The sequence below is a fragment of the Mytilus edulis genome, chromosome 9, assembly GCF_963676685.1.
Source record: "Mytilus edulis chromosome 9, xbMytEdul2.2, whole genome shotgun sequence".
Lineage (NCBI taxonomy): Eukaryota > Metazoa > Mollusca > Bivalvia > Mytilida > Mytilidae > Mytilus > Mytilus edulis.
Window position 1 is genome coordinate 17,957,381 of NC_092352.1, and position 22,842 is coordinate 17,980,222.

At 32.5% G+C, this 22,842-nt stretch overlaps 1 protein-coding gene across 1 annotated transcript in view; it reads left to right on the forward strand.

Annotated features, from left to right (window-relative positions):
* The first annotated feature begins 2,183 nt into the window (after positions 1-2,183).
* The window catches only part of LOC139487733 (chromosome transmission fidelity protein 18 homolog), a 32,270-nt gene continuing 11,611 nt past the window's right edge, over positions 2,184-22,842 (forward strand). The window contains exons 1-13 of the mRNA XM_071272776.1: positions 2,184-2,373; positions 5,903-6,175; positions 6,622-6,789; positions 9,135-9,259; positions 9,687-9,770; positions 10,164-10,216; positions 10,415-10,547; positions 12,314-12,487; positions 12,905-13,002; positions 14,039-14,162; positions 16,057-16,172; positions 19,252-19,345; positions 22,001-22,099. Coding sequence (XP_071128877.1) covers positions 2,307-2,373; positions 5,903-6,175; positions 6,622-6,789; positions 9,135-9,259; positions 9,687-9,770; positions 10,164-10,216; positions 10,415-10,547; positions 12,314-12,487; positions 12,905-13,002; positions 14,039-14,162; positions 16,057-16,172; positions 19,252-19,345; positions 22,001-22,099 — 1,608 coding nt within the window. The 5' untranslated portion in view covers positions 2,184-2,306. The remainder of the gene's footprint in view (positions 2,374-5,902; positions 6,176-6,621; positions 6,790-9,134; positions 9,260-9,686; positions 9,771-10,163; positions 10,217-10,414; positions 10,548-12,313; positions 12,488-12,904; positions 13,003-14,038; positions 14,163-16,056; positions 16,173-19,251; positions 19,346-22,000; positions 22,100-22,842) is intronic.

Below are 22,842 nucleotides of genomic sequence, written 5' to 3' on the forward strand. Positions count from 1 at the left end.
GTTCCATTTGTGGTAGCAATGTCATGGACATGTTTTATAAACCGACAAGTCAATTTTACAAAAATGTGCAGCAAATGTAAATTCGAAAAAGTCTGTAAAAACTTACAAACCCAAACGTTTCCAACCAACGAACGAGCGAAAAGAAACTGTCATATTGTGAACTGGTAATGTACGATCTTCAACAATAAGTAAAACCCATATCGCATTTTATGTTTCTTTCTAATATACAAAAAATGTTTAAACTTAATTAAAATGTCCATTTTTGTATATGTTTTGCCTTTTATAGCTTTCTAATTTTAGGGAATAATATATGTATACACTTTCTTCTGCGCTAAATCATTTCGAGTTTAATTTATTACTTGACCGCCAGCTGGGGCTGTATATATGCTATGCTGTATTTCTAATGAATATCTTATCTCGTCCAGGTACTTAAGTCATTTTGTAATTAAAATATATATATGATCATATATGTTTCCATGTCGATAGTGCATTTTGATGATAGTTATTATATATGGCATGAATATTCGGAGTCAGTGACATATAAGTATGGCGTAAAGGGCATATTCCCCTTATAGGAAAAAAGTTTTGGAAGAAAGTCTTCTAAAAGAAATTTCACACAGCTACTGTGTGCAAAATACCTTAAGGATGTACTTAGGTGAGGTTAGTTGAAAATTAATAAATTAAGAAGTTAAAATTGAAACTATAAGCTGGTAGAGCATCAATTAAGGATAAAAATAAGCTAAAAATATTGATAGGTCATGGACCTCCTTTTCGAGATAATTGAGATTTAAAATATGGCGGGAAAAGGCCGACCTGGATTTTTACCTTATATTTGCATTGGTATTATTAGGTCTCAAAACAAAAGAAAGAAAATTAAGAATCTTCTAAAATTTTGGTAAATGACCTTTCATGAGCTATAAAAGTCTTTTATGAAAAAATAAATGGGTGTTATGGGGCAAAATATTTTACATTGTATTGTATGGGAAAACACCAAGGAATTCGAACATTTGACACCAATCTCAAACCTCACCCAAGTACATCCTTAAGATGGACTTTTTGACTATTTGCGGATCCCGGTTTCCTCGATCCCATGATCGTCCCTTGAAAATCACAATGGCGTGTTACATTCTGTCATGATTAAAAAAAATAGTTGTCTTATTTTGTTTTAAGGATTTTTACCATTGCGTGGGGTTTACGCCAGAGACACGGCCAGTGGTATATATGTATTTGATACACCATGATAGCGTAAGCCCGTGTGAGTGTATCTAATTTACAGCAAGATAGTATTGTCAAAGCATAATGATAGTTTCCAATAATTTACTGATCATAGACTTGATTATATGTCTCTGCGTCTTTTAATATCATTTTGCCACGGCTTTAGTTTTGCTGTAACGCAATGCATTTCTTAACTGTGTTCTTTTATTTGTCTTTATAAATTATTACATTAAAGTCCTGTTTAGTCTATTATTGTAATATCCCTTTGACGTGGCTCGGTACTTATACATCCCGTCATTGTGTTGTGGGCTGGTATTTTTTGTATTCTAGTCGATTCCTAGTCATGCTTTCGGTTTTCTTATGTGTTCTTTTGTACATGCCTTTTTGTTTTTCTTTGTTGACATAATAGTTAATCACTTATATATAGTAATTGAGAGGACTGCTGTACCCCTATTTTTGCCCCGGACATTTTTACTCATGATCATAAATATCATTAAAGATGTTTTGTTTGGACATTGTTGACACTATTTTGGCCGATTTATGATGCGACTGTCATACAAGTTAGCTATAAAACAGGTTTAATCCACCATTTTCCTTATAAGCAAATGCACCACAAAGTCCGGATAATGACAGTTGTTAAATTATCTCCACACGTTTGATGTGTTTGAGCTTTTGATTTCATCAGTTTGATTTTTAAAAATGATTCAAAAATAGGGACTTTGAATTTTCCACGGAGTTCGGTAATTTTGATTTTTTTAATTTTACAGTCATGCCATCTAAGATAAATGAACAAGTATATCCTTCTAAAATCTATAGTAGAAATATTTGTTAAATTTCGTGCAGCAAAGCTGTTTAAAATCCATGCAAAATATTCGGAATCAGTTCCATGTGTGTCCGGACTGGACTTGTTTTTAAAATAAATCGTAGATCTTTGATGCGCTTTGAAAAAGCTATAATTTAAATGTAAAGTTATGTTTGAAATAAACATCGAAAATTACGCGGGAAAGTATAAAGAAATGTTTTTTTTGTTATGAAAAATAATAAGATATGTCGTAATCAATGAATGATCTGAATTTGAATTAAGTTAAAAGATGGAGGAAGAAGATTTCGATCTGCAATATGCAGATGAACTTGATGCCATGGACAATTTTGATGGGCGTAAGCAAATTTATGTTATTTCCATGAATGCTAGTCAATTCGTTCCAAGTCCGATTCGTTCCAAGCAAGTTCGTTCCAGATTTGGACCAAGTCAATTGTCAATTCGTTCCAACTGATTTATTTCATTATTAATCAGACTTAACAATGTGTTCCACCTGATTAAGTTCATTATTAAATCAGACTTAACAATTTGTTCCAACTTTTTTATAAATTATTATATATTATTATTAATGTATATGTCCGTATATCACTGTATTCGTGTAAATCAACCTACAGTGCACAGCAAAAATCGGCAATTCCTTGTCCATTTTTTCTGTATATTTCATATAAAAGATCATTTTTCAATAACATATGTTCATCCTAACAGTTCATAGATAATTGTTCAATAGTCTTTCAGTATTTCACATATTTCATTTTGCTGGTCAACGGATGACACAATGATAAGTACAACATGTACAGATGTCATCAGTTGGGTAACTGTAATTTGCCGTCTTCTTTAGCTGTCCCAAAGCTCCATTATCTTGGACTGTGATCTGTTTGTCGGTTTCGTATGTAAGGACACTGAGTAAATTTTTATATTGTTAAAAATACACAACCAGTGCTAATGAGTAGTAACGATGCACGTAAGAAAAACATAGCAAATGTGGTATGTCAGCCTTCAATTATTATTGACACTAGAACACACCCGTGATATCACGGGTCCGTGACTGAATTAAAGTATATAACTATGCGCAAGCCTTATTTTAGTATTAGTATTGTCATCTGATAAAGTCATGCCGATTATAAGATACACAGTTTTTCTCTGCTTTCAAGTCTTTCTGTTTGAACCCGTCGAACTGAAACAATAATATTAATTATTTGGAAAACAAAAGGTCCTGGAATGGAGTATTTTTTAATCAACAGCATTGTCCTATATAAGTTATAAATAAAGTTGAATTATTTGCTTTGCTGTTTTATGTCATGCCCACTAACAAATTGAAAACTACCTATACGCCTTATTTTTAGTCCAGATTTTTTGTATTCGTATTGTTATCTTAGAAAGTCTTATTGATTAAAATACTACAATAGGTAACAATTTGACAATTTAGTAGTGTCAACCCTGTGGTTATGACCCGTGTATATAGCATATTAATCTTGAATACAACGTTTGCTGGCAAAGTTTGGTGGTGCGCCTGTCAGATGCGGAACGTACAGATAAGGTAATAGGTAACAGGTGAATATACTATTGGTATCGGTAGCGGACTCGACCCGGAACTTCTTAATTATTGGCAATATTAATTACCTGGAAAACAAAAGGGCCTGGAGTGGTGTAATTTTTAATCTACACCTTTGCACTATATTAGTTATATATAAAGTTGAATTCTGTGATTCGTTGTTTTTACGTGATGACAGCTGACAAATTGGACCTCGTAATTTTAGTATTATAGAAGCATTTATGACCTAAGATAAGAACAATATTATTCTTTTGATGAATGCATTAACAACTGTTATGCGCACATCAGTGAAATACAAAAATCAATTATAATGACAACTATTTCTTTGAAAATATCCTAGTTAGTCACTTTATTCATATTTAAAATATTAAATTTGTCATAAGATACTTACCTTAATAATTAATAATTATCATGCCCATATATCGTTCTTCCCAATATATAAACCATAGAATTTTTTAGATACGTATTTATATTCATTTTTTTATAAGTACAGCATTAAAAATTAAAATAATAAGGCTATTTAAATGGTTAATATTGTTTAATACTGTTCTTAAATAAGCTGGAACGAACTGACCAGTTTTTGGAAAAGTAAACGAACTGACCAAGCAACTTGAGACGAATTTGTTGGTACGAATCAGAGTTGGAACGAATCATCCGGATACCTATTTCCATTCTAATTTCTATGAAATAATATTTTGTTTAGGACACAAACTGACAAAAGGTCCATAAATATAGAATAACCATACCTTGTCTCGAAATATCAATGTTATTTGTACAAGGCTTAGAAACAGGTAGAAAGCAAGGCTGTGCTTTAGGATTTTGGGATTAGGTTTTGGGGTAATTGCCCCAAAAATGTAGGAATTAGGGGCAAAAAAAGGGCCAAAAAGAAGCATGTTTCTAGTTTCCAAAGGATCATGACAATAAGTTGTGTTTAAGTGTATGGATCTCTCTAAAATTGTACTACAAGGTTCAATACTACAAAGGAAAGCATGGGATTGAGTTTGAGGGTTATTGCTCCAAGGGGGGGTTTCAAAAAAATGGGGGGGGATTTCTTTAAGGGATTCCTTTTTTTTTATAAATTTTTCGAATTTCGAATACTGAAAAGTTTCAAGAAGAAATCTTCAATTGCACAGTATTGTGCAATAGATTTGTTAGATCTTTGACCACATTAGGGACGACATCAAAAGATCGATGTAGGATAAAAAACTGTAAATCAAATAGTTTGGGGGTGGGGGGGTTAAAATTCTGCAAGTTTTGTATATCTAAAATCGATTTTTACATATACATGTATCCCTATTAGTAAATCAATTTTTCCCAAATTAAGTTAAGAGGGGGGGGGGGGGGGGGGGGGGGGGGGTCAGTGAAAAAACTATGTGAATTAAGTTTTTTATCCTACATTGAACTTTTGATGTCGTCCCTTAATTTTGTGACAAAAACCTATATTATGTCAAAAATTGATCACAATCCAAATTCAGACAGTATCAAGCTTTAATATTGTGACCAAATTTGCCCCAACTGTGCAGGGTTAGACCACTGGGGTTGTATAAAGCTGCGCCGAGCGGAGCACCTGGTTATTTTATGTTCTTTTATCATTGAGTCTATGGGAGCATCAATCTGACTTTAACAGTTCTTAATAAAAAATGACAAAAATATCTTTAGGGTATGCTAATATTAAGACTAAAAAGGATAGGTAGGGTAACTGGAACCACATAAATATTTTTATTTGGCCTTATGATTGCTGTATAGCACAACATGTGTACAACTATAAAGTCTATCATGTTAACTATTAAATCTATAACAGACAATAGAGTTTTCAAGTATGTTCCCTTTTTTTTCAAATTTACCCCACAAAAAACATTAATTGCCATTCAAAGTTTTCTATACCAATCAGTTGTACAATAAAAACTTAGAATCAACTAACATAAAAAACAAAACAACTTGAAGGAAAATCATCATGTTTAAAAATTTACATAATGTATTTATAATTTAAAATACAAATGTACAAATGTATATAGTGTAATTGCTATATTCTTATATTTCAATGCTGTTCTAGAAGACAAAAATATTTTATTGATATGTAAACTAAAACAACAATGCAGAATATACAATTGTTAAAATATATACATTGTATTATGTGTTTTATTCTTTTTATCACATCAGTCATAATTTAAACTATTGAAACAATTCATATTTTACATAAAAATTCATAATGAAAAGTGTACAAACCATTATAGTTTATTTTGCTCAAGAATTATTTGTACACATCAGCTAAAATTCCAGAATGAAAAAATCTCTAATTACTTTCTATTTTTTAGCTGGACCAGAACCTTCACCACCAAAGCCAAAACGCTCTCTTAATTTCTGTACACCTGTTCGAAAAAGTAGTCTTTTAGATGAGTTAAATGATAGTCTTATGACTCCATTAGACAGTCCTCTTGATTTATCGGATGGCTCTGTGATAAAGCAAAGGGTGCGGAATGAGTCTGAAACACCATGCAAAACAGGTAGGAGAGACAAAAGAATACGCAGCAATGAAAATGGACACACAGAAGAAGAAAATAACCATACTGCTGATATGCTAGATATAGGTACAATATATTAAGAAATATCATGAATATCAATATGTCAATGTTGAAAAGGAGATAAGACAATAATGTCAAATTAGGCAGCTAACCTGCAGAAAAAGCTCTTTATTCAGGTTACACTATGCTACTATTTTCCTCATGAGAGATCAAAGCTGTGTAAAATACTGAAAATCACCCAACTGTATTCAACAGAGATGACAAAATTCTGTCATGCACATCAAACTTTGAATAATTAATTACATAGAGACAGAAATGTGAACTGACATGTGTCCTGGCTTTGATGCTGCTGCTAAAATATTTGAAATACAAGAACAAAAACCCATGTTTTCTGTCAATTTTATCAGTATTACGATAGAAAGGCCAGATGAGATGAAATTATATATATATTTATATATTTTTACTAGAGAATAATGTAAGCTTATTGAAAGTTTTCTATTTCTGATTGATAGGTCCACAGAGTAAGCGCCAGAGAGTGAACGGATTTTCCCGACTCCCAGATATGGATGCCGATGACATCACACCGCCATCTTCACCAACGACAGCTGATAAAATTGTGAATTTAAGAAACAGAACACTTCACAGTCACCTAGATGATGTTAATGATCAAGTGGACAATGGTTATTAAGTTAATCATATTTTTATGACATTAGCTAGAAAATCAAAAGTTTGTTGGAGAGCTTAACTCGTCATATTTTAACTGAAATCTAATGTTTTTATTGCAAGGTTTTTAGAATTTCTATATAAAAATAATGAGACTTAAAAATTTTATTTTTGGCTTCAATTACTTTCATAAATAATTATTGTATGCATATGGTGTTTAACAAAATATAACATGCATATCAGGACAAGACCTAATGTTAATGTGATATGAACATTGCTTAGTAGAAGAACAACTAGCTAAGACAAAATTATAATGTGCTAGTTCATACTTAGGTAACAGTCTGCAGGAAAATATGTCAAAAATAAATTATCACGTCTCCAAACCAATCTGGTCTTTCTCTGTTTCTCCACATGCTTAGCAGAGAAGTAGCAAATGTGTTTATAGTCCAATAAGATTGTTGACTGAATAGATTTTGTGAAGATTGCCTTGTATGACCTACAAACGATGAGCAATGAGCAAAACCCATACTGTGCATCGAACTACTAGGCCGGGTTCGATTCTTGTTCCAGGATGATAATTTCAGGGACTAAACTTTCGGCTCTTCCTTGACACCATTTGGGAGTATGGTTTTGAGGAAACGATGATAGTCTGTCGGAAGGGGATGATAAATGGCTGACCCATGTTAAGAGAGAGCCATATCTCTTGCACGTAAAAGACACCCTTGTAAATTTCGAAAAAGAGCAAGCTAATGGCGCTACAAAGCAGCACTTGCACCCACAAAGTGGAAAGGGATTAATATGAGTTTCAAAAACTTGTTTCCCAATCCACTATAAATAAATATGTTTAAACTAAAACCAATACTGTGTAGTACGGCCCTTGTGTGACAAAATATAAAACCATTTAAAAACAAAAACTTACAACCAGATTAATGATGAAAGCTTAAAACTAAAAGCAATTATGGTAGTAAGCAACTAATGACACTCACTAGTTTTAAGGCTCGTGGCTTTGTACTATATTAAAAGAATGATGCAGGGTTAATGTATTTGTGAGCACACAACCATCACCTAACATTAACAAATTGAAAAAATCAGTTGTCAAGGAGCTAGACTAATCAAATATCACTAAGCACATACAATAAAAGAAAGCATTATCTGGTAGAAATTAGTACCATATCACCAGTAATGACATTGAATTTAAAACTTAAAATTTAATGTAAGGTTAAAATTTGTTGGCTTACTGATCTGAAGACATGATTTTCAGAAGAAGAAACTGTAATATATGCTTTTTTATTGCTGTTGACTCTACAAAATACATTGTTCCTGGTATATAAATGTAAAATATCAGTATATACAGTTTATATTAGTGTTTACTTTCGAATTGTGTATTATCTTAAACATAAACAGAAATGATAAAACACTTGACTGCAGTGTTATTGCTCTAAAAGCAAAAAATCTGAATAAAGCCATTAGATGCTGATGAAGAGACAAGTATTGTTGGTACATGTACAGAGGAATATCTTCTTCAAGAAATATATGTAGTGACTTAAGAAACACACCTGTCTAAACAGAAATAAACATTATTTTAAGGTTACTAAACATGCTAATGATGACCAAATAGTACTACTGACAGTTGTCAGATTTGAAACAGGCTCTTTAATTGTTGGATTAGCAATACACCATAGCATTTTTGCTACGACTGGATTGAGTTTTATAACCCTTTCAATATTGATTGTGTGAAGTAATGTGTTAAGATATTCACTTAGACCTTTCATCCACTGAGCATCTTATTTATATATGCCCTCTTGTGAGATGAGAAGAAATTTCAATTTGAAAATTCTCTCAGCAAGCCTTTATCCTTATACTGCTGAAATTAGTCTCTGCAGACAAGCCACAAAACAAAGCTATGTTGAGAGCTTAGATTTCAACTGTGCTGATTATTTTAACTATTTATGGACATATTAAAAATTATTGATTTTGAAGAATGTTTAGAAGTTGATCTTTATTTGTAAATTAAAAGGTACACTGGTATAAAGTACTAAATATTTATTAAAACTGTGATAGCATTAAACCATTTTAAGACTGTTGTATGTACTCAATTATGTTTCAGACATGTATACATAAAGAGTTCTTGTTTCTAATTTATAAAATATTATATGTACAATACTTGAACCATGAGAAAAACTGACTAATGTACAAAAGGGCTGTCATTGTTGTAAGTGGTTAAAAGATGTGAGAATGCAAAGGAAGGTTGTCAAAGCATATATACTAAGAAATTAAGGTGATAATAGATGTGAATTCATAAAGTTGAAAAAAAATGTTACTAATAAAATAATATCTATATCCTTCTTATTTATTTATACAGGATATGATTTTGAAAGAAAAAGGGTGCACACTCGGGTCCCTCGAGGAAATTTTATAAGTACTAGAGGAACAGAAGGAAAGGTTGTCTATCTAAATGTGAAAGATGAAATGGAATTATATTCAGAAGTAATTTATACTTTAATTTTAAGATATGTCAGATCAAGTTCTACATGTTTAATCATATAAATCTATACCTTGTAATAAAAACTGTTTCTTGGTCAACTTTTGGTAAGGTCAATTTAAACATCAATGTTACGGTAGCATTTAAAATTCAAATTTTGTGTAATAGATATTTAATATAGTTGTAAAAACTTAGTTCAGATTATATGAGAATCATTTATTTCTGTTTTGTGAAGGGCCACATAAATACGCTAAAAGTTATTTTGAAATCTTTGGCACAATTTATCTTAAAGACCTGTTGGGGTTTAAGTCAGTTGAAATTGCAAACTTACAGCATGGAAATTGTAGTAAAATCTATATTGATTAACACAAAATAAAAAATTAGAGAGGAAACGAAAATAAATAGGAAATCAAATTTGAATTGTATTTACAGTATGATACAGTTGGTAAACATGCCAAGTCTACAAGATTACTGCCAGTATCAGTGGAACAAATGAAGGACGAGTTAGAAACTGAAGTAAGATTGTACTTTATCTGAATTATTATATCGTGTAATACATGAAGTTTAATTTTATACATTTGAAATAAATCTAGTCAGAGTGAAATGTTTTTACCTTGCTAGGAAAAGAGACAGTAGACAAATCTTTAGTATTGCTTTTCGGGTTCAATAATTTAGGATAAAAACAAATTGTAATCTTCATGATTTTACCTATTCAGAGTAATTTTGTATTGTGTTTTCATTTTATCATTCAACTAAGTTTCAAATACATCATTGCTCTTCAAAAAAAATTCATATATTGCAACATGTGAGACCTATGGGGGTGCAGCAATTTAATAAGGGAATGTTTTTGAAGTATTTTACATTTTGACATTATATATAGTGATAATGTATTGTTATTTTATTATTTAGAGACAAAACAGACTTTTAGAAGAAGCAGCAAACGTGGCACAACAAATGAGAAGGTAATGGTATATTTTATGTATTTTATGCTACTTGAAATAAATAATAAAAATATATATGTCTCATTACAAACAATTTGACAAATTTTCGCTGACTTGTTAATTCATGAAATAAATCATTGTATAATTTAGCAATTTGAATCTGTGATCCATTTCATCACTCTGACACTCTTTCATTTTTAACACTCCTTTATTTTCCAGAAATTTAGATGATGGTGATCAAAGTGACGATGATTTAACCATGGAAACACATGAAGACCCATCTGATAGTAAAAAGATATTGTGGGTGGAAAAGTATGCTCCATTTAAATATACTGATTTACTCAGTGAAGAAGTAAGTAATAATTGTAGTTTCCATGCAGGATTTTCTTGATGTGTTGAAGCCCTATTGGTGGCCTTTTTTCTGCTCTTTGGTGGAGTTGTTGTCTCTGGCACATTCCTCATTTGCATTCTCAATTTTATCAGTTAAAAGGAGACTGGAAATATCTAAGAGACATTCAAAACAAAATGTATAAGAAAAACTGGCATTTTTAATTGCAAAAAAAAACAATGAAAAGATAAACAAGTCAGCAAACCCCATAAATAGAAAAACTAAGACCAAGCAACAAGAATCACACCAAAACACTTGTGATGACATCACACGCTCCAGAAGGGTAATCAGATTCTTCTCCACATGTGACACTCATTGTGTTATTCCTATAAAGTAATTTTCCTCTTTGTGTGTTGTAATTTGTTCAGTAAGATGATGGTGATCAAAGTGAAAATGATATAAATTCAGAAATCATTGCCATGTTTTTATAATTGAGATAATTGTGACAGAAAATGTTTAGCAAAAGTAAAAATTCTCATTTTAAATTTGGCAGCATTATATTCAAGCGGAATAACTTGAAATTTCAATTATGAATATCTTTTGTTAAACCATGTCAATATTAAATGCATGCAAAAATTTCTGAATTTTCAGTAGCATGATTTGTATCATCTTCAATCTTTAGAAACATCAATATTTAAACTATTTGAAATTCAGAAGAAAAAAATGCACATCAAAGCTTGTTTTATACCTTTTTCTGCTCCATTTATGGGCATTATGTTTTCTGGTCTGTGCGTCTGTTCATTCATTCGTCCTTCTGTCTATCCTGCATCAGCATAGATGCCAACCATTATGATTTTTTATGTAATTTTTCCGATTTTGCGATCAAATTTACGCTATAACCGTCAATAGGGGAATAGTTAAGGATTCCTGGTCGCCACCTTTTAATTTTATTAAAACACAGATTTTTATCATTGCTTTTCCGGCCCGGTCCAGTATTTAGAAAACACCAATGTAATGCTTCCAGTTTCGGCATTTATTGACCTATTGTTTGGTAACTAACTGACTTCAAAAGAGGCAAACACGCATTTTATGAAGTGGCTTTCCCCCTTTCTCTACTTCTCCTTGACAAAATGAAAATGTCTGAGTCGAGCCTTCTGCACCTAAAATTAAGAAAATTAAGAAGAAAGGACCGCGTCATAGGATGGAATATTTGCTGGAATACCCTTGCCTGATTAAGTCATCAAGGGAAAACATGTTATTTTACATCACTTTGCAACCATTCGTCAGTAATTTTTTGGGTAAATGCACGTTTTTTTAATGATTACTGAAAAGTTTCAAAATAACTAAAAATTTGATAGATTGTTACTGACTGTGTCAAAAGGGGGTTGGCATCTATGCTTCAGGTTAAAGTTTTAGGTTAATGTTTTTAGTCAAGGTAGTTTTTGATGAAGTTGAAGTTCAATCAACTTGAAACTTAGTATATATGTTCCCCATCATATGATCTTTCTAATTTAATGCCAAATTAGAGCTTTTATCCAAAATTCACGGTACACTGAACATAGAAAATAATCGTGCAGATGGAGCATCCGTGTACTATGGACACATTCTTGTTTTTTTGTGATTTCTCTGCTATCCGCATTTTGAAGTTTTGAAATATATACATTTATGTTTTATTTAATATTGGTAGAGTTTTAAAGAACAATGGCTGCATAGGGAATTCCAAGCACTGTAAAAAAATGTTTTCACTCTTATATACATATTTATGATTTTGCTTTATGTTTTTGTTACAGTCTATAAACAGAACATTATTACACTGGATAAAACTGTGGGACTTTGTTGTTTTTGGTAAAGACATACCTATAAAAGCTAAAGAAAAGAAGAAACCTGTCAAGGAAGTGAAATGGAAGAAGAACCAAATAGAAGTGTTAGATGAATTGGATAAACTTAACAGGCCAAAGCAAACTGTAAGATCCAGATCACAAATCTAAAAATATTGGTTTATTTTCTATTAAAATCTTTATAAACATTGAAAAAAAGACAGGTACAGGTCAATTTGTATTTATCTGAGACAATATCCTGTACTAAAGTGAAAATATTATAAATTCAAAGTTAAAACTTTATTGTACCAATCAAACCTTCTTACACAAATATTTGAAAGGAATATATGTTATTACAGAATGTTCACTACCAAGGATATGAAAAGACACAATTTAAGAATAAACATTCTTTCAGCTTAATCAATCATTGAAATAATTTTGCAATGAATATTTACTCTATAGAAACTTAGTCAGTTATAGACAGTTATTGAAGACGTCTATATACATTTAAAAATAAAACCATTATTCCTAAGGGTTGACACCTAATGAACTCTTTTATTACAGTTAGTTCTATTGAATGGACCTCCAGGGTTAGGTAAAACAACATTAGCTCACACAGTAGCTAAACATGCTGGTTATAATGTGGTGGAAATCAATGCAAGGTAGGGGCAATTTTTATACGCCCGTCAAAATTTTGACGGGACGTATTATGGTATACAAATGTCCGGCCACTGTCTGTCATGTCGCACCGTAACTTGAGAACCGCTTATCCAAATTTCAGGAAACTTAACATAGTTGGTTCTTATGATAGTCAAACAATCTGTATACTTTTTGGTGAGAATAGGATTTAAACTTTTTGAGTTACAGGACTTTATAACTAAAACAGGGGTGTTTATTTTTCACATGTGGCGTTGTATCTCATAAATGATTTATGATTATTGCTTAAAACTTTACACACTTCTTAGTTATATTTATCTTAATATCTGTATACTTTTTCGTGACGATTTAAAATTTATTTTGGAGTTATTGAGTTTTTTGTAAAAAAGAGGGGGGTTTTCACATGTTGCATTGTATCTTAAAAAACCATTAATGACTATTGGTTAAAACTTTACACGCTTCTTTGTTATATTAATCTAAAGATCTGCATATTTTTTGGGGATGATTAAAATTTTAGAGTTGTTGAGTTTTTTGTAAATAAAGTTTTTTTTTTTCACATGTTGCAAAGTATCTCAGAACCTATTTATGATTATTGCATAAGACTTCTCACACAAGACAAAGGGTGTATCATGAGCTCATGGTGCAGCTTTTATTATTTGTTTTGTATGTTATAAAGCTAGGGACTGAGGAAGTTCAGTTGTTGTAACGTTCCATTGAAATAAAAAGAAATATTAAGCTCATGAAATAAGTAAAAAATACAAATGAATCTGTTTATCTTGTTGGATGAGTTGGACATGTCTGTTTGTGTAAACCTCACGAAACTTTCCATACTTGATATCCCTTTAGAACACAACTAGTGCATTTTGCTTATGAAGACAATTGGAAAAATTGATTTTTTCACCTACATAGGTTCACTGATCATAAAACAAAATAAATTTCAAAGTCCATTACCCGGGAATGACATATCATCAATATTATAGTTGCAGCTGATTGTGACTAAAATGTAAACCTTTTTTATGTCTTGTTTGTTTTTTTCTTTAGTGATGACAGAAGTGCAGAGGTATTTAAGAACAAAATTGAAGCAGCTACTCAGATGAAAGCTGTAATGGGAGCTGAACCCAGACCTAATTGTCTGATTATTGATGAAATTGATGGTGCTCCACAGGTATATTGTTTAATCTTTAAAGATGTTCAGATTTCATACAAATCAAAACACAAATATAGATATACTTGCTTCCTACCTTCTGGGAGGGGGGATTCAGAAATGTCTTAACTTTGAAGGTACTTTAACCAAAACATTTCATAAAATGAGTTTAGGTAGGCATTATGATTTAAGGTATAGACAAAGAAGTGTATATGGAGGCAGAAACAGAACTTTATTTTGTTTATGATAGTGAGGATACATATACAATATTCGGTCAATGTCAGAAAAATATAAACTTTTATGTATGAGGCTGAGAAACTGGGGAAGGGTGAGGTACTACCGAGTCCTTCCCTAGTTTTGCGCCGAGAACACACAAGTTTATATTTTTATGACACTGACCTAATATTTCTATACTGCAACTTAGAATAAAACATTGATGGCTTCTTAAATTGTAACACAAATATCAAACTTATTTTCATCCCTTAATGGACCCCTGATTGTGGAGAATATGTGCCATGATGAAATTGACATTATACAAAATATAGCTATGTTACTATATTTAGGAAATAAAAACAACTAGTTTCAGTATAAACTATGCTAAGAATCCTAATTCTCATCTTATGTAATGCATAACCTATCAGATTTAGACTAGTATCAGCAATATAATAGCTTAAAGGTTTATATGAAACCAACAATATAATCTAGTATGATATCACAAGACCAAGTATGATGGATGATGGTATTGATCAGGTATTTGAAGTTGGTAACAGATGTAAAAATAAAGTGTCACAATATTTGGTGCCTGTTATCTTTTACTGCCATGAATAGATAATTCTTGTATCCCTTTAAAAAGGAGCACAATATGAGTAAGGGATATCACGAATACACCAGTTTGGTCTATGCTGCAATGTCCAACAGAACAAAGGGAGTAACTCAGTACTAATTTGCAATATATTAAATATAAATTATATAACATGGAAATTCTGTAATCAATCTCAAAAAGACATTACAAACTAGGCACACAAAGATAATGTTTACCATAAGAGAAATAGGTTTAATGCATGAGACTTGATCATGCATTGATTTCTACAGAATTATGTATTGAAGGCAAAACACTGAAAAAGCTTGTTAGGCAATGTGTACAGACAATAAATAATTCACACAACTGAATTTAGAATATCAGCCCATAAATCAAAACTTGATTGCTTTTGGCCTCAAGTTAAACTCTATTTGTTTTAGTGCTCATATTTTATTATTATATGACTATAAATTTTCTGTTTTCTCATTGGCTAAAAGCATAGGAAATCCTCTTTGATAAAACATTATATTCACCGCGTCAAAAATCACGAGAGGTTAATATAAGATTTGGAACAGCGTCCGTGTACCTAAATATCGAAACGGGGAATTCTTGTTAGCTATTTAAGGGATGTATAAATAAAATGGTTTTTAATTGGACGACCGAATAAATATCAACCAATCAGCGCTCTCGACATAAAATCGTTTCGATCTAACAGACGACAGTTACATGTTTCCGGCAACAAAGTATGGCTGGAGCAGCAGAAGTAGCTACTGAAAAACGCTTTCCATCGTTAAATAATGAGAAAATTAAGAGGATTTTGATAGAAAAGGATTCTAAAAATACTCGCCGATCAACAGATTCTAGCGTGAGGACATTTAAATCTTATTTAAGAGAGAAAAATCTACCTGAAGATTTCGAGAATTTGAAGAGTCATATAATAAAGCAATTGTTGACTTTTGATATCAGTTGATACAATGATTTATCAACCCCAGATGTGATATTCACCTCGGCCGTTGGCCTTGGTGAATATCACATCTCTGGGGTTGATAAATCATTGTATCAACCTCATCAAAAGTCAATAATTGTATAATAATATAAATATTTTATTTTTTACAGCCTGCCATCAATATGTTGATAAATCTTACCAAGAAAATAGAAGAACAAGCAACAAAGAAGAAGAAAAAAGATGGTGGAGTGTTGTTACGACCTATTATCTGTATCTGTAATGATCAGTAAGTTAAGACAAGATGTTACGACCTATTATCTGTATCTGTAATGATCAGTAAGTTGTTACGACCTATTATCTGTATCTGTAATGATCAGTAAGTTCAGACAAGTTGTTACGACCTATTATCTGTATCTGTAATGATCAGTAAGTTGTTACGACCTATTATCTGTAACTGTAATGATCAGTAAGTTCAGACAAGTTGTTACGACCTATTATCTGTATCTGTAATGATCAGTAAGTTTGGTGGAGTGTTGTTACGACCTATTATCTGTATCTGTAATGATCAGTAAGTTTGGTGGAGTGTTGTTACGACCTATTATCTGTATCTGTAATGATCAGTAAGTTAAGACAAGTTGTTACGACCTATTATCTGTATCTGTAATGATCAGTAAGTTTGGTGGAGTGTTGTTACGACCTATTATCTGTATCTGTAATGATCAGTAAGTTTGGTGGAGTGTTGTTACGACCTATTATCTGTATCTGTAATGATCAGTAAGTTAAGACAAGTTGTTACGACCTATTATCTGTATCTGTAATGATCAGTAAGTTAAGACAAGTTGTTACGACCTATTATCTGTATCTGTAATGATCAGTAAGTTCAGACAAGTTGTTACGACCTATTATCTGTATCTGTAATGATCAGTAAGTTTGGTGGAGTGTTGTTACGACCTATTATCTGTATCTGTAATGATCAGTAAGTTGTTTTGACCTATTATCTGTATCTGTAATGATCAGTAAGTTCAGACAAGTTGTTACGACCTATTATCTGTATCTGTAATGATCAGTAAGTTTGGTGGAGTGTTGTTACGACCTATTATCTGTATCTGTAATGATCAGTAAGTTTGGTGGAGTGTTGTTACGACCTATTATCTGTATCTGTAATGATCAGTAAGTTGTTACGACCTATTATCTGTATCTGTAATGATCAGTAAGTTTGGTGGAGTGTTGTTACGACCTATTATCTGTATCTGTAATGATCAGTAAGTTGTTACGACCTATTATCTGTATCTGTAATGATCAGTAAGTTGTTACGACCTATTATCTGTATCTGTAATGATCAGTAAGTTTGGTGGAGTGTTGTTACGACCTATTATCTGTATCTGTAATGATCAGTAAGTTTGGTGGAGTGTTGTTATGACCTATTATCTGTATCTGTAATGATCAGTAAGTTTGGTGGAGTGTTGTTACGACCTATTATCTGTATCTGTAATGATCAGTAAGTTTGGTGGAGTGTTGTTACGACCTATTATCTGTATCTGTAATGATCAGTAAGTTAAGACAAGTTGTTACGACCTATTATCTGTATCTGTAATGATCAGTAAGTTAAGACAAGTTGTTACGACCTATTATCTGTATCTGTAATGATCAGTAAGTTAAGACAAGTTGTTACGACCTATTATCTGTATCTGTAATGATCAGTAAGTTAAGACAAGTTGTTACGACCTATTATCTGTATCTGTAATGATCAGTAAGTTAAGACAAGTTGTTACGACCTATTATCTGTATCTGTAATGATCAGTAAGTTCAGACAAGAATGAATAAAAGTATATTAACAGAAAAAGACTTGTCAAAGACCTCTCTCTCTCTCTTTCTAAATGAATCATCTAAATGAATTACTAAAAATTCAGAAATTGTTGCATGCATAAGGAATGGACAAAATTCATAGATTATTTATTGCAACTCGTAAAATATCTGCATGCCTAGGTATGTAACAGATAACATAATGCGAGTTCTTTTGTTCTGATATTTCTCTAGTAGCATTAATCATATTAATAAAAACCTCATAATAATTTCTGAAATTACAGTAAAGCTTATTATTGTATAGCAATATAATATTTCCCACAAAAAGTAACCAAAAGTTAACGTGCAATAAATTCCATTATTGCACCAGTGCAATAAATCTTCAAAATTCATGACGTCATCAACGACAAAACCTCAGTTTGTACCAATTTTTACTTTCAAATATTATATTGCTATACAATAAAAGGGTTATTGCATGAATATTGGAGAATATTTTCCCTCGTGGAACATATATTGCACTCGCAAGCTCGTGCAATATAAAATTCTACTCGGGACAATATTCACCAATATTCATGCAATAACCCTATATTATTTCTTAATGATGACTAATCTTAGATGGACTGGTAAATCTTCTGGTTTTTCAACCTAACTCTTCTTGCTGGCCAGATATAATCATAATATTTTATAGTTATTTGGACATTCACCAAAGTTGTGCTTTTATATTTTAATAAGAAGATGTGGTTTTAATTGCCAGTGAGAGATCTCTCAACAAGAGACCAAATGATTTATAAATTAACAACTATGAGTCAAACCCTTTCCACATAGTCAGCTGTAAAAGGCCTGGAAATGACTAATGTAAAATAATACAAGTCAAACAATCTTTTATGCCCCACCTACGATAGTAGAGGGGCATTATGTTTTCTTGTCTGTGTGTCCGTTCGTCCATCTGTCTGTCTGTCTGTTCGTCCGTCTGTCCCGCTTCAGGTTAAAGTTTTTGGTCAAGGTAGTTTTTGATGAAGTTGAAGTCCAATCAACTTGAAACTTAGTACACATGTTCCTTATGATATGATCTTTCTAATTTTAAAGCCAAATTAAACTTTTGACCCCAATTTCATGGTCCACTGAACATAGAAAATGACAGTGCATGTTTCAGGTTAAAGTTTTTGGTCAAGGTAGTTTTTGATGAAGTTGAAGTCCAATCAACTTGAAACTTAGTACACATGTTCTCTATGATATTATCTTTCTAATTTTAATGCCTAATTATATTTTTTATCCAATTTCATGGTCCATTGAACATGGAAAATAATAGTCCGAGTGGGGCATCCGTGTACTTTGGACACATTCTTGTTTTATATTTCTTTGAAAATGTGATGGAAACAAATGTTTGTTTGCCTTAACAATCAGTTGTTTAGAGGCATACTTCATTTGATAAGTTCATTCAAATATTGATATATAAAAAATGTAACATTGCTTTGAATAACTGAATTTTATAATAAAACTCTAAAAGAAGAAGTATTCTTTTTCTTGTCGAATGTTTCAAATCTTTACAATTCTGTTTTCAGATATGTTCCAGCGTTAAGACAACTAAGACAAACTGCATTGATAATGAATTTCCCTCCAACAGAACCATCCAGACTTGCTGCTAGATTATATGAGGTAATATTAAGAATGGCCAGCAGTTATATTTTTCATGTTTTGACATTTACCAATCACTTTGCATGTTGTTTTTAGAAGCAAGAAAGAGAGATTGTTTTTAGAAGCAAGAAAGATATTATCTAAGACTGTGATGTATAAAATGATTTTATAGTTCTGATAAAATTAATATGAGCTATACATCCATGGCAAGAAAAAGTGTCATTATATTGGCTGAATATTCAGTTAATTTCTTAAAAATCATTTTAATCTTATTGAAGGCATATTGGAGTTTTAGTCTATATGTGGCACTTATAATATTTTGGCACTTTTTTAGCTCACCTGGCCCGAAGGGCCAAGTGAGCTTTTCTCACCACTTGGCGTCCGTCGTCCGTCGTCGTCGTCCGTCGTCGTCGTCGTTAACAATTTACATTTTGAACTTCTTCAAGAGAACCACTGAATGGAATGGAACCAAACATGGCATGAATGTTCCTTATGAGGTGCTGACCAAGTGTTGTTACTTTGTAGCCGATCCATCATCCAAGATGGCCGCCAGCGGGGGACTTAGTTTAACATAGGACCCTATGGGAAATGCATACAAATGACTTCTTTTAGAGAACCACTGAATGGAATGAAACCAAACATGGCATGAATGTTCCTTATGAGGTACTGACCAAGTGTTGTTACTTTGTTGCCGATCCATCATCCAAGATGGCTGCTAGCCGGGGACTTAGTTTAACATAGGACCCTATGGGAAATGCATACAAATGACTTCTTTTAGAGAACCACTGAATGGAATAAAACCAAACATAGCATGAATGTTCCTTATGGGGTGCTGACCAAGTGTTGTTACTTTGTAGCCGATCCATCATCCAAGATGGCCGCCAGCAGGGGACTTAGTTTAACATAGGACCCTATGGGAAATGCATACAAATGACTTCTTTTAGAGAACCACTGAATTGAATGAAACCAAACATGGCATGAATGTTCCTTATGAGGTGCTGACCAAGTGTTGTTACTTTGTTGCCAATCCATCATCCAAGATGGCCGCCAGCGGGGGACTTAGTTTTAACATAGGACCCTATGGGAAATGCATACAAATGACTTCCTCTAGAGAACCACTGAATGGAATGAAACCAAACATGGCATGAATGTTCCTTATGAGGTGCTGACCAAGTGTTGTTACTTTGTTGCCGATCCATCATCCAAGATGGCCGCCAGCCGGGAACTTAGTTTAACATAGGACCCTATGGGAAATGCATACAAATGACTTCTTTTAGAGAACCACTGAATGGAATAAAACCAAACATAGCATGAATGTTCCTTATGGGGTGCTGACCAAGTGTTGTTACTTTGTAGCCGATCCATCATCCAAGATGGCCGCCAGCGGGGGACTTAGTTTAACACAGGACCCTATGGGAAATGCATACAAATGACTTCTTCTAGAGAACCACTAAATGGAATGAAACCAAACATAGCATGAATGTTCCTTATGGAGTGCTGACCAAGTGTTGTTACTTTGTAGCCGATCCATCATCCAAGATGGCCGCCAGCGGGGGACTTAGTTTAACATAGGACCCTATGGGAAATGCATACAAATGACTTCTTTTAGAGAACAACTGAATGTAATGAAACCAAACATTGCATGAATGTTCCTTATGCCGTGCTGACCATGTGTTGTTTCTTTGTAGCCCATCCTTCATCCAAGATGGCCGCCAGCATGGGACTTAGTTTAACATAGGACCCTATGGGAAATGCATACAAATGACTTCTTTTAGAGAACCACTGAATGGAATGAAATCAAACATGGCATGAATGTTCCTAATGTGGTGCTGACCAAGTGTTGTTACTTTGTAGCCGATCCATTATCCAAGATGGCCGCCAGCAGGGACTTAGTTTAACATAGGACCCTATTGGAAATGCATACAAATGACTTCTTTTAGAGAACCACTGAATGGAATAAAACTAAACATTGCATGAATGTTCCTTATGAGGTGCTGACCAAGTGTTGTTACTTTGTAGCAGATCCATCATCCAAGATGGCCCCCAGCAGGAGACTTAGTTTAACATAGGACCCTATGGGAAATGCATACAAATGACTTCTTTTAGAGAACCACTGAATGGAATAAAACCAAACATGGCATGAATGTTCCTTATGAGGTGCTGACCAAGTGTTGTTACTTTGTAGCCGATCCGCCATCCAAGATGGCCACCAGTGGGGGACTTTTGAATGAAATTAAACATGTTCCTTTCCTTATCAATGAGGTTGTGTTGTCACTTTTAGCCAAATTTTATATTTTTTCATATGATTTCAAAAACCCAAGTAGAATCAGGTGAGCGATACAGGCTCTTGAGAGCCTCTAGTTTATAAAACCTATAACATGCCTTATAGAATTATTTATGTAGAGCAACACAGAATATTTTGTTTAAGAAAATAGCAAGGGTAGATGTTTACATTTTGTATAAAAATTCTTCAGTATAGTTTATTGGATTATATAAATCTAAAGTCTTGAAAGGGAATGTGAGGTTGTGCAGAAACTTGATAGATTTTAAGATATTAGTAAGAAATAAATGTTTTCAAAATTATTTAAGTAACCTTATTAAGGACTTGATATTTGTTGTACACAGCTTGATATTTGTTTTTTCTGTTCAAACAACTAAATTTCAATGGTATTTCAGGTGATTAAACAAGAGCATATGAAGTCTGACATGACAACATTATTAGCTTTATGTGAGAAAACAGACAACGATATTAGGTCTTGTCTGAATACTTTACAGGTAAGAATATAGACAGACAAGACAAGACAAATACTTTATTAAAGTCTCACCACTTGTTACATATAAAATATACAGCTTTTTAAAACACTAGTTAACAACAAGAGCCACTCTATATAATCAGGGCTATAAAAAAAAGTACTAGGCTGTGATAGGGCCCCAATTATCTTACATGGCCTTCATGGCCCATTTTAGCTTATTTCACTTAGATTTAGTCAACAGGTTAGTTATCATTTAACAGGTTAAATTTTAAATTAAGATGATTTACCATAAATTTGTGTTCAGATCAATTTGAAACTTTGTACATATGTTCATTAAAATAAAAACTTTGAACATGTATGCCAGTTAAGGGTATGACACAGATTTCATAGTACACTAGACTCCGAGAAAAAATTGTATCAGTTTTAAGTTTGGGTTTAAAGATAATTAACCATGCAGTTGTGTTCAAATCAACTTGAAACTAGTTCACATATTTTCATTATGATGTGAACTTTTTAAAATACATGCCAAATTATGATTTTGACCCAGTGTTATTTCACTTAGATTCACTGTTCACTGAACATTGAATTGTGTAACTTTGAGCTTTGTCTTTGGACACTATTTTTGTCAAAAGTCTTCTTTAAAAAGAGCTGTGCCAATCAACACATTATTTATAAACATAACACAACAATGCAATACAAAAAATAAATAAATCAGGTAAACATCAAGTGCTTGTCAAAATGTTCTTCAAAATTCAATTTATAACA